Source organism: Phalacrocorax carbo, chromosome 1 (assembly GCF_963921805.1).
Source record: "Phalacrocorax carbo chromosome 1, bPhaCar2.1, whole genome shotgun sequence".
NCBI classification, from domain to species: domain Eukaryota; kingdom Metazoa; phylum Chordata; class Aves; order Suliformes; family Phalacrocoracidae; genus Phalacrocorax; species Phalacrocorax carbo.
In genome coordinates this window covers 34,143,265-34,155,896 of record NC_087513.1, presented here as the reverse complement: position 1 = coordinate 34,155,896, position 12,632 = coordinate 34,143,265, and the positions used below count along the sequence as shown (strand labels likewise).

At 40.3% G+C, this 12,632-nt stretch overlaps 1 protein-coding gene across 2 annotated transcripts in view; it reads left to right on the top strand.

Annotated features, from left to right (window-relative positions):
- NELL2 (neural EGFL like 2) overlaps window positions 1-12,632 on the top strand; it is a 152,211-nt gene that overhangs the window by 20,545 nt on the left and 119,034 nt on the right. For both annotated transcript variants that reach the window (XM_064448215.1, XM_064448205.1), the window contains one exon: window positions 2,359-2,509. In XM_064448215.1, the coding sequence (XP_064304285.1) occupies window positions 2,359-2,509 (151 nt within the window). The remainder of the gene's footprint in view (window positions 1-2,358; window positions 2,510-12,632) is intronic.

The window sequence follows — 12,632 nt, the reverse complement described above, 5'->3', positions numbered from 1 at the left end:
TGATGTGGCAATCATCTTGATTAGCCACATAGCCCTTTTTCTCCACCCTTCCCTTTTCTCCTAGCAGCTCCTGCAATATTTCAGGTGAGGGGGAATCAGCCTGAATTAACGTGGCTGAAAAAGCATGGGGTGTTCATGGTGTGTACCCTGTAGGCTTGGTTTCTATAATCTCATAGTCTGCTGGAGTCAAAGTGAAATGTCTCTAGCAGGAAAGTTTATAAGAAGTATAAAAGGCTGTTGGAGGGACAAGAATGATGTTACAAAGTAGTAACAATTATTAATATGCAAGAAAGATGACTTCCCAGATTCCAGTGGTCTCAGCTTGCTCTGGGTTTTGTTCTCCCACTTTTATTTAGTTTAAGTTGCACTGCTCATCCTGACCGAGGCTGCAAGCCCTTCAGGCAGGGGAGCTGAGCCCCTCAGGGCAGAAACTCTTTTGACTATGTGCACAAGCACACAAATAGAGTTTGATTATACTTTGTCAGATCATTTGTGATGAATCAAAATGAGATTGTTCTTGTTTCAGTGTAAACATGTAATACATTTGTGGGCCCAAAAGCAGACTCTGTAGATGCTCTAATGATAGCGAACCTGCAGTAGAAAAGGATGTTGGCTGGGCTTTCTAAGCTGAAAGACCCAGCTCCCCGCCCCCATGGCAAAGGGGGTTGGAGGATGTGCTTTGCATCTAGGAATTGGACTCTATAGGCTTTTAAGTGAGTTCCACACCTGTATTTTCCCATGTTCTTCTGTATCCTGGTAGGAAAGCTGCTGCTGAGGTCTGCAGTGCATGAGAATCCTGTGATCATGATTAGAGAATGTGTTCCTTGTGTGTCCTTCCTCTGCTCTGTCTCTTGGGAGTAGATTGTTTATATTGCTAGAAATTGTTAATGCAGTTAAACTATCTTCCAGCATGCAAACCTATGTCATTCCACTCTGTTAGTGTCCCTTGGCTAAAAATGAACGCTTTGATGTAATTGTATTTGAGTTGCCTTATGATTTATTAACAATTCCATTAAAATACCATGGATGTGTGCTACAGTGAGGGAGGTACAGTAGAAAATATGTGAAGCTGCACAAAAAGCTTTAAGTGATCTTTTCTCTTCCCCCCCCTTTTTTTTAAATTTTGTTCTTCTGGATCTCCCTTTGTAAAAGATTAATCTGATGTGACACTGTGCAGGAGCTTGGTTAGGACTTCAGGGTTGAACAGGTTGTTACATTTCTTAAACACATATTAAAAAACATTCCTGGTCTTTAAACCACAGTAAACTGCTGTTAATGCAGCATAGCATCTTCATAGGTACAGCCTGAAGAATAAATCTGTGTTTAAGAACAGCAGTGCAAACGAAATCAGTTTTCTGTTGCAGCTAGCTCTCTGCTGCTGTTGCTGTCCCTGAATTAGTGTCTCTGAGTAGGAGCAGGATAGTCAAACTGCAATGACAAGGAGCTTGTGAATTGATTTAGTTCTTACACAGTTGATTACACAGGCTAATGAATTGATTTTGTGCATTAAAAATATATATTTTTTCTAGTGTAATATATTATGGAAAACCTTGGGAATTGTTTTTCTAGCATTTGACATCTTATTTTGTAAATTATCTCTCTAAAGGGCTTAAGGTCGGGCCTTTTTATTTTCTATGCATGTTCCATGCAAAGTCAGCAGAAACATTGCCTCAGACTTGGTTCTGTGTGGGTTTTTAAAAGCAAAATCTTTATTGTGTGTGTGCAATTACTCTAACAAATGTTCCTGACATCCTGTGCAAGAAGCAGCAGCAACATACTGCACAACTGGAGTATATAGTGATTAATTAGCGACAATATATTTTGAAAGATGGTGAGTTTTTAAGTTAATTTATAGCTATTACTTAAAGCTGAGTAAATTGTCCCTAAAGAGATGCTGCTTTTTTTTTTTTAATTAATTGTGCATAGCTATTAAGCATAACATTTTTGAAGAAGTCATTAAAATTGCTCAGGTTGTGCTTCACAGCTTAGGCTCATATCCAATGTTGTCACTCTGTGCTTCACTGCTAGTGAGTCTGTATTTTGGATGAGATATTAAAGGTACCATCTGGCCATCCATGGAGAAAGTAAAAGAGTTATGACCTTGTCTTAAAAAGAAAATGAAACCCCCCACCCAGAATGGAATGGGTGTCCTGGAGAATGTGTTCTCTTTCATTGAAATGCCTCCCATTGCATGTAAAAGCTGGTGTTTAAAATACTTTGGTTCCTCCTTCTGCCTGTCTGTTCAGTTGTGCTCCTCACAAGTAGCTTGCGATTTTTGTAAACTAATTAAGTTGAAGATGGAAAGTAAAAGAAGATTTTTATACTGAGTGTTTTTCTGTTATGGGTTTTTTTTTTTAGATACTTCAAGAAGTATAAAGGCATCTCCAGAAACAGCTGAATTATTTTTTCAGAAATTAAGAAATAAATATGAATTCACAATCCTGGTGACCTTAAAACAAGCCCATTTGAATTCAGGGGTTATTCTCTCAATTCATCATTTAGACCACAGGTAAGTACTGCTACCTGTATGCTAGTTAATGAAAGTAGATGTATTTATGCAGCCAAATTTGAACATAAATTAGGGTAAAATAGTCGTGTAGCAGGTAATTTGCAAATATTTATAGTGTTTGCGTAGGCATATTGTGCAGATCCATAAAAAAAAAAAAATCACAAGTCCAAATCGGCCAAGGGAAAGTGGAACAGCTGTTACTCTTTAAATGTCTCTTGCCATGAAGGGCATGAAAAGCCAGTTCTCTCTTGCCGTTCATAACTGTAAGGACCAGATGCTCAGCTGGAGTAAAGCTGTCATGTCAATAGACCTACACTGATTTGCAAAGCCTGGCCCTGTATGTTCACCTCTTCACCAGTTGGGTTTTAACACTGCAAGCAGCTTAAAAGAAAGCAAAACATTTCCTCCAGTTACAGGCTTACACCTCCCATGGATGGCAGAGCACTTCACTCAAAATGTCATCAGCCTTAAAAAACTGAAGTGAATGACATGGAGTATTTTAAGGATTATTCCTTCAATAGGATAACGACTGCTAGAGAAATAAGATATTATTTATATATCTTTCTGTGTAATGGCTGTTAAAGACAACTGCCCTGTGATTCTGTGACAGAATAAAACTTTTAAAGATGTGCACTTTCTAAGCAGTCATTAGCAGAAGCAACGGATGATCTCTGCTTTACGTTCATAGTCCTTTTTATTTTCCTGCATACAATCCCACATTTCTTTCTTGACACTCTAACTACAAAAGAGGAAAACACCAAAGAAAAGGTAAAGAGAGATGTTCAGGCAAAGCAAAATATCTGTTCCTTTTGTCATGAGTGTACAAGTTTTCATTAGCAGGCATGGTGTCAAAATTACTTTGTGCTGGAAGGTGGCCCAAATCTACTTTTACTCTATTTCCTAGAGGCCCCATCTTCTGTCATTCACCTATTAAAACAAACAAATAAACAAAAAAAAACCCAAAAAACCCCCACCAACCCCAAGAAGAAGAAGGGAAGTGGAAAACATTCCTGAGAATCATTATACCAAGTTTATAAAAGCATCTTTAAATCTTGCAGGGAGGTGTTTGAATGTCTCCTGGATGATGTTTGCTGATGCTATATCATAGAAGAGCCACGAGGCTTCTCTGTTAACTATTACCTACTTCTCATCTGCAGGAGTGAGCACTGGGCAAGGGGCAGAGCTGGGCAGCTATGATCACTGAGTTTCAAACTCAGGCAGTACCACCATATGTGCAAATCATCCCAGATGGAAAAGTTTGTTCTGTCTCAAATAAGAGAGTAGATCTGCAGGGGCAGCTGTGCCCTGACAAAGCTGGCTTCTACATTTGTAGGAAGAACATGGATTGGTTGGGGTACTGATAGGGCTAACACAACTATATCTGAGTGTTCAGAATGAGAGATGAAATCTTCTTGTGCCAAAATAGTTGCAGAGGTGGGCAAAGAGGTCACCAATGTGAAACTCTCAGACTCTGGAAGAGGATAACCATAGCATTTTTGAAAGGAGGCAATGTTTGCTAGCAAACCTTTCCTGGCTGCAGGAATGGCATGAAGAAAGAGACATGCTGTAGAAGATCAAAAAACTATGTAGTGTATAACTGAGCAAAACTCGACAAACGTTATCTTGGAGAGTGGCCAAGTGGGAGGAAACACTGCCACTTAGTGAACATAAAGGGTGATTAAAAAAAAAAAAAAAAGTATAATGAATTTTAATTGAAGGGTTGCAGAAGAATTTGAGACGTTGTTTGGGAAAATAATTAATTCTTGGAGTAATTAAGGCTGGGCAAGTAGACCTGCTGTTGGCCTTATGGGAACAAGAGTGCATTAAATTGATTCTATCCAGCCATAGCAAAGAAAACGAAAGGTTAAAGCAGTGCTGGTGTCCAGGTCACATGGCTATACAACCATAATGCTGCTTACCCCATTTGAATCTGGTTCATCCATGTCATCTGCCTATGTTCTTTTTTGCTGGCTTTCTTTTGAGGAACATCAAAAATTAATACTTCCACTAAAATACGGTCATGCAACTACTTAAAGCTTTGAGTCTTAAGAAGTTGACAGGACTGCTCTCCCAAAGTTTCATCTCTAACATCATGTGGTGAATGCTGTCCCTGGGCTATCAGATAGATGCAGAAGTTCTCCATGTAAATCTGAGGCTTGGGCATTTGCTAAAGCTGGGCTGTTGCTGTCACCACGAAAAGGAGCTGCAGAAAGGATTTTCTGCAGATACTGTAATGTTTCTACTCTGCTAAGTGCTTCTGTTTTTCTTTTCCTAGTTGAATATCAAAGCTGTCTTCCCCTTTTATAATGATTATGTTTTTCTCTAGTATTTAATATATTCAAATCCTTTAAAACAGATCTTAAAGTGAAAGAATCTGAAACAGTACCTGTAACTATCCCTTTCTAATTTGCTCATATCCTTTCACAAAGATTGCTTTTTCCCCTGCTGACTAGAGCAGCTGAGGAGTTCAGGCAGTGGTAGTTTTGAGTACAACTTGGAAGTGGTACTTTCAAAAAACTCTTGGTGTAAGGGAATCCAAATTGCAGATCAGTATTCGTGCAGATGAGTTTCAGGCAGCTGAATACATATTTATGTATGGCATATATCTGAAAGGTAGAAGCTACAAATGTTTTCTTAAGAGGATCACCTTGACCACATAGAGTGCCCTGCCTAAAATGCATTATACTTTGTAATACCAAGGTAAATATTTTGAATGCTGTAAATGAATTGATGCCTTAAGTCTGAGTGGAAGCACTGTTAAACACTGATTGCTGTGTACTTGGCTCTCGGCCTTTGGTTTAAGCTGAATTATACTCCTCGTTTCACTTCTGAATTTGTCTCAGCTTCTACTTGATGGAAGAATCAGCAGAGGTCTGATCTTAATCTGGGACAGGGTTGTAATATATATTATGTCTCACTGTTCCATCATATATTTTCATTTAATTGGCAACAGTGTAATGATGTAATAAAGCTTTTTCCTCCCTTCATGGTTAGATGGCTTTATGCAACAAATATATTCATATCTCTTGAGATACTGTGTATTAGGGCCCTTAAGGGATGAATCCACTGATTGTAGTTTAACCATTCTTTCCTTCGGTTAATGCTCTTTATATCCTGAAATGGAGCACTGAAATCAACAGAATATTGTGGACAGGCATTCTCTACACTTAATTGTGTAACTCTACTAATTTATTCAATTTCTGCCTTTCTTAGCATTTGTTTTCGCAGCTGTTGGTGTCTTGTGCTGGTCTGCTGTCAAATGAGCTGGACTGTACAGCAGTTTGACCTCTTTTGGTGTCTAGGAGGAAATTATCTGTGACAATTTATCTCTTTTACAGATTTAGCTGTACAAGGAGATAAGTTGCCAGAGGTGAACTCCTGATGCATGAATTTTGTTCTGTCATTTGACCATTGTATTAAAATAGAGGTGGAACTGTATGTTCCCTGCTTTTGATGTATGACTATCTGTATTTCTGGACTGCAGCGTGAAGTCTGCTCTTTTCTCCAGCAGCACAAAATCTGCTGCAAACACATTACACTGAGAAAAACTTTCAGCATTTACCACTTAACCAACAGTATTCTACAGTATTAGGTTTTCTTTGAGGAGTGCTCTCCCCCTCGCCATCAATAACTTGCAGAGTAGATGTTAGGTAAGAATAAGATGGGATTAATTTTCAAGTATTAAATCTATATGTGGTTGTTTCTTGTGCCAAAAAAAGTAATAGCTTATTTCTGCTTTTTAAACCACTTTGTGTTCTTCTTTGCTGGAAGAGTGGAGGGTTGTCATGTTCTGTATTTTATTTTTTTCAGTAGTAAGCCTTAGTTGCTCTTTCTTACTATCCTGACAATAAATATGAACCCTTTAAAATTTGTTCATAAAAATAAATTGCTTTTGAATTGACTTCGTCTAGCAATTTAAATCTCTGGTGTTAGCCACCTTTTCTTTTGATGCAGTTTGCATGTTTCATCAAAGGTGTCAAAAAAAAGGTATTTTTCTTACATTCATTCACCGCTTTTTTAGTGCGTGAGAAGATTTTGTGGTACAAAGGGTTCTTTATATAGCCACTGACTGTTTGGCTGGGCTCTTGCTTCTACCCCAAAAGAGAAGCGTTCCTTATTTCTGTTGGTTTGGGAGATTAACTTCTATCCCTGAGTGTGTGGTTGGAGGGAAATATTTGTAAAGCAGCAATTTTGTGTTATACTCAGCTTAATGTCTTCATAATGTTGGGAATGACCTGCTTCTTTAAGTGTTGGTTATAAAGGTTATTATTAAATTGATTGATGCCTTGTCACTGTTGCCTGGATTCTTTTGCTTCAGCTTAGTTTACACTTTGTGACCACAAAAAGAAAAAAAATTGCCAATAGGATGTAAACTTTTGTAAAACCTTAAAACCACCTTCCCGTAAATTTTGTTGAATCAAGTCAGGTTAGTCTGTTTGCTGATATAAATCATCACAGTGCCAACTAATCCAGGGTGATTTTGTTGAGAACTTGTTACAAAATGCTCATATAAGCCCAGAGTTTGAGTTGAGACTAGTGACAGACCTACTGGAATAAGAGACAAAAGATTTGTCCCTGCCTATGACGCTGAAAACCACCACTGAAATAGTTGAAATGGGAGTTTTGACAATTACCATTGTTTTACTATTGTTTAAAAGTGTTTCTGTTAACAAATAAATAACAAAGAAATCTGTATTCTGTCAGGGTGGGAAACAGGAAGAGTTAGGTTGAAACTGGCTTTTGCTTTTACTAATATGTATATTGGAAATTCACAGTTCTCTTGCTCTCTGTGGAGAAACTTAGTCAAGAAAGGGAGTGAGAGGGGTGGTTTATGCTGTTTGTTTTTATAGTGTTTGATCTGGGAGAGTTTCTTCCTGCCTTGGTTTTTAGCAGAAAAGGAAACTTTGGGTAGGCAAGATTGATAGCAGTAGGGCTGTGTGATAGAACAAAATGGGAATAAATATATTAATAAATGGGGTTAGTGAGAGAGATGGGAGGCATGAGAGCAATTGCTTAAAGGCAAGAATTCTGTTTCAAAAAGTATTTCCCGATTTGGGAATTTGAGTTTGTATTCACAGCTCAAACAGCGACAGCATGGACAGTGTGCCATAACACCAGGTTTGAATTTTTGCAAGGCCAAACCAGCAGCTTTTGGGAGAATAGTTCTTCTCAGAGTGCTGCAGGGAGCTTGGTGGGACCTCAGCTCTTGCTTCTAGTCCCTGCTGAGCTCCTGCAAGCTCTGCGGGAAGGCTGGCTGGGAGCGCTGCCTTGTTGTCAGCAGTAATGTTAGAGAGTCTGGGACGTCTTGCCTCTGTGATGACCTGGGGCTCTTGGGTCATTGTACTAAGCTCAGCAGAAGCTATGCAGACTTGGCAGGTGGGGAAGGCAAGATTTTGCTGCCTTGATTTAGGGGCAGAGTTGAGTCCAAAGCCTGGGAGGTGAGCAGAGAGATCCCTCAGGAAAGTTCTTACCTTCAAAGCCAGCAAAGTCTTCCAAATCACAGCAGCCCCACTGAATTCAGATGAGGGGCTGCAAGCTGTCGATAGAAACAAGGTTGCTTTGACACATGCTTAATTAGTTTGAGTCAAGTAGAGACATGGTGTCTCTCTGCCTTTCCAGTCATCTCTTGCCTGGCTGTTCCCTCCCATGAACAACCCGATGTGGAGGGTGTTCCTTCCTGCATGTCCCAGCACAGGGCTCTGTCTCCTGTGCACATCCGGAATGCACCTTCCTCCTCTCCAGCTGTCCTTCATAGCTATCCAGTGTGATGAGCAGTCATGCTGGAATAAAGCTGAAATGGTTGACCTTTTTTGTGATAGAAGAAAATAAACAACAGAAGAGATGTAAATGCCAGAATGATCTGTAGCTTGCTGGCTGGGGTACTTCAGAGGCATTTTCCTCGCACCGTTAATCTCTGCTCTGCCTGATTTGGAGCAGGGACTTGAACTTGGTTCTTTTCCATCTGAGACAAGTGTCCTGAGGAATAAAAAGCTTTGTTGGCAGTGCCTGGCCAGGGCTATGATAGCAAACCAAACAGTGCCCAGGCCCAGCCTGGAACACTGGCCTGCTGTTGTCCATTCTGCATAATTGTTAGCATCTTCCTTGGCATGCTTTTGTCTCCCGCAATCAGCAGCCTTGCAGATGTTGTCAGGGCAGGGTTTGTGGAGTAGCATTGGCCAGGGACTGCTCCCAACAGGCAGTGTGGAAAAACCCGCCCATTTCAGGGAAGAAGTGGGAGAGACCTCTCATATGGTATGGCTTGTAGTGGAGCACCACTGTTAATACTTGTCTTCAGGGCCAGGGAGTGGGCCTTGCTGGCTTTATTTATTAGTATAGGCATAGGACTGGTGATCAGCTTGCTCTTGTACGTGACTGACTCTTTTTGATTGATGAATTCTACATAATGGAAGAGCCTCATCATGTCAACCTGGGAGACTGGTTTTACTGTCCCATTGTTTGTGGAGTCTGTTTTGATAAGGGAAATACCCTCTTCCGGTTTTGATCTCTCTTTACTTGGGATCTCTGCTTTCAAACAGGTAATAACTGTGGCATTAGGAGTGTTTGCAAAAGTCAGAGCGCCTTAGATTTGCTCTCTCTGTCTCTCATTTTAACAAACATTTCATCCTGGACCCCACAAACATTGTTGCAAGAATGTTTGTTTCTGTCAAAAGATTTGGTTTTAATGAATGGATCAACATTTTTGAACAAAAATTGTTCTATGTCAGAAAATTCTTGCCTGGCTCTAAATCTGTATTCAGCAAAAGAAAGGGGCAGAAACTGAATTGGTGGCTTTTCTGCCCACTGTGCACTTGCACTAAGTGCTACCAACTTATCCAGAAAAATAGACATTTCTTTTTTTTTAAATTTATCACTCCCTGGCAAACTACCTAGGCAAGAGATGACTGGCAAAGTTCTAGAGAGTCAAGGAAAAGGGCAAATCCAGTAAAGCCAAGCAGTAGTGGAAGTGAGAGGTGGGGACTAAGTTTTCACAGGTATAGTGTAGTTGCCACCGGCATTTAGAATCCATCTGGGGATATTGTAATGCCATATTATTCCAGGGTATGCACCAAGCAGTAAAAACTCCTAGTTGATGTTTCAGAACACTTTAAGTGTTACTTCCAAATAGAAAAATAAGGCTCACGCTCCTGACTGCCTGGTCATCGTACCATGGAAAATAGCCAATAATGCGTTGCTGAATGTGGTGGCTGTGTGGCGTGAATTGCTTTTACATCTTCATAATCTACACCCAGCAGAATTGCTTGCTGCTATTGTAGCCATAGTTTGCAATGAATAGGGTCTCTCTTTTTTTTTAAATGTTTTATGTAATTATACCTAAGAAAAAAGCCAGGACTTTTGTATCAAAAATCTCCAGATAAAGATTTTTTTTATAAGTAATGGAGTTAAGGATTTAATTTTTTTTCTTAAGTACATACTCCTCTTTAAGTTTATTGGTTTTTCTTTTCTTCTTAGTATAGATCAAAGAGCCATGCAGAACTGTTTTAGCACTATACCTCTAAATGTGAGTAGTAAAAACTTAAAAAAACCCCTACCCTATAATAAATTCATAAGCAGCAGTCATGATATCTTGCCGTTAGCTTCTAAAATATTTGTCTACATGCTGTAAATTGAAGTTGATTTTTATTAGTTGCCTGGAGTAAGAGTGGGCAGCTACAGTGTGCTGTGTGAGCAGAGGTGCCAAATGAGCGGGCGAGCCATCAAAGCCTTGGCGTTACCAGTTCTGGCCATTAGCTGGGAGGGCTTATACCTCTTGCTTCTCAAAGACCGGTACTGCATACACCAGGACCACATTCACCTCCTAAATCCCCAGCTTTTTGCTGTACATCCCGACTTCTACTTCCACAGCGTCCCCTGCGCCGGTCTGTTGCAGCCTGAAGAGCAGGTCCTGCGCAGGCTTGGGCAGGCCACATGCCCTTCACTGGGACGGGCACAGCAGCTCCGCAGCCGAGCGGATCTGCTGACTCCCTACTCTTATCCAGCAGTTATGATGGATCGGTGCTGGGCAGCAGAGACAACATTGCTGTTTTCTGTCTCGAATTCCTCGGGCATTTGAGACATATTTCTTCCTCTTATGAAAATAGGTTCAGTACATAAGGGATCGCTGTCTGGCTGGTTTCCAAGCAGAGCGAGTGATCTTACGGTGGCTGTGGCTGTTGCCTGTGCAATGATTGTGCATGCACAGAGTGATCTGTGGAGATGTAACAATCTTTTTTCAGGTTTTTATTTTCTTCTCCAAATGGCAAAAATAGTAAACCTAAGCACGTATCATCTCCCTACTAAGTTAAATCCGTTTGACCCAAAGCGTGTAGACTGGTATTGATTAAACAACCACAGAGATCCTAGACATTAGTGAAGGGGAAGCAGGTTCTCCTGTTGTACTGTGTTTCTCATTGCAGTTTATTTTTTACTTAGAGCCATTTGCATTTCTCAGCATAGATGAGCACCCTGGAGCTGTTGGGAGAAGCAGTAGTAATGGGAATTCTTTGGGTGACGCTCTCCCTGTGATGGATGGCCTGGGCTGGGCTGCTGTGGATAAGAAACCAGTAATTCAGCTGATGAGGTTCCTCTGAAACTTCTCAATAATGAGTTTCTTGGTTAGGAGAAGACTGCAGTACGATGCAGTTCTTGTTTCCTTTGGGAGTAAGTTCTTTAGGAAACAAGATCACCCTGTTTCTTGCTCAAAGGGTTAGCAATCCTGAGCATGCAGAGAAGTTTAGAGTATTTTTGTCACTAGAAATGAGTTTTTGAAATCCAGATGTGTTTGTTACTGCTTAGCTTATTTCTCAAAGACTTTTCCAAGCCTTTGGAAAGTGTGTACCCAAGTGTGTGCTTTGCTACAGCCTCCCAGAGAGCGCAAGAAGCCTCACTGTGGGCAGACCTTGCATTTCTACCCATATCTGTGTGTCAGTGCTGAGACTTGTTCCATCTTCTGAAGCTCATGAAACTGAGCCAGAGCTGTTTAAGTCCAGGTAGTTGAGGAAATACAGAAAAGTGGAATAGCAAGCACAGTATTTTGTAAAAAATGAAGTGAAAGTGGTTAACTTTCACTTCCGTGTGTTTCAGTGTCATGGCATTAGTTCAAGCTGAAGGGAATATAGTTCCAGCTGTCATTCTACTTGCTTTTCTAATTGTGTTTTCCTGCTGCCTCTACAGATTATTAGTAAACCATAAATTATTCTCCTAATAATTCTCCTAATAGCTATTATTTCCTTTTTCATTTCAATGCATGTTTTCTCTAACAATCGTCAAGCCTTTAGAAGGTAGATCTATTTGTTAGTTTACCAAATGAAAGAACAAGAGATTGCTTGTGGATCTCAAAACAGTTAATCAGAGTAAAAGCAAAACCCCAAGTGTCCGCAATTTTTGCACAGCTTTGTGTAGGAAGATTTCCGTGCTTATTGCAGTGTCATCAAATGTCAGCATCCTTTCTCAGCAGTTGTTAATCCCTGATTATTTTTCCGTGATGTCTTCTATTTATTGGGAAATCCACGTTTCATCCTCAGATTTCATTATCTCACCTGCGTAAGTGGCAACATGAGTGTTCGTTTTATACGTTCTGTACTGACTGTCTGCTGCTGTAGTTTGTTCCCTGCCTCCTGCATTTCTGTGTGCTGGCATCAGTTCTGCCATTGACTTTGAAATGAGTAGGAGCTAGCTGCTGGTTCTAGCAGGACAGAATGTTTCAACATATCCATCCCTTTCTTTTTCCAGATTGTATCTGCAACTGGGTGGAGACACTTGAAAGTTGCTGGAGGAGTCCAGTTCTGCAATGCTCCCCTTCTCTGTTAGGTTGAGAGTGACTTTATTTTTATCCTTGAAGCTTGAGTTATGGAGGTGGTTATTAAGTTGACTGATGCCCTACCACTATTGCCCAATTTTTTTCCAGCCAGGCCTTCAATTAGCTTACACTTCTTGCCAATGCAAAAATCATTTTTGGGCCATAGGGAGGTAAATTATCTCAGATTCTAAAACTTACTGCTGACTCTAGTTAACTGCTTTGTTAATACTTGGGAGGAAGAAGAAATTGCCCTTTGCCAGTTTTGCAAAAGGATAATTGTTTTTGTGCTGTTGCTAGGCATGCTCCACTGTGAAAGAACACACTGAA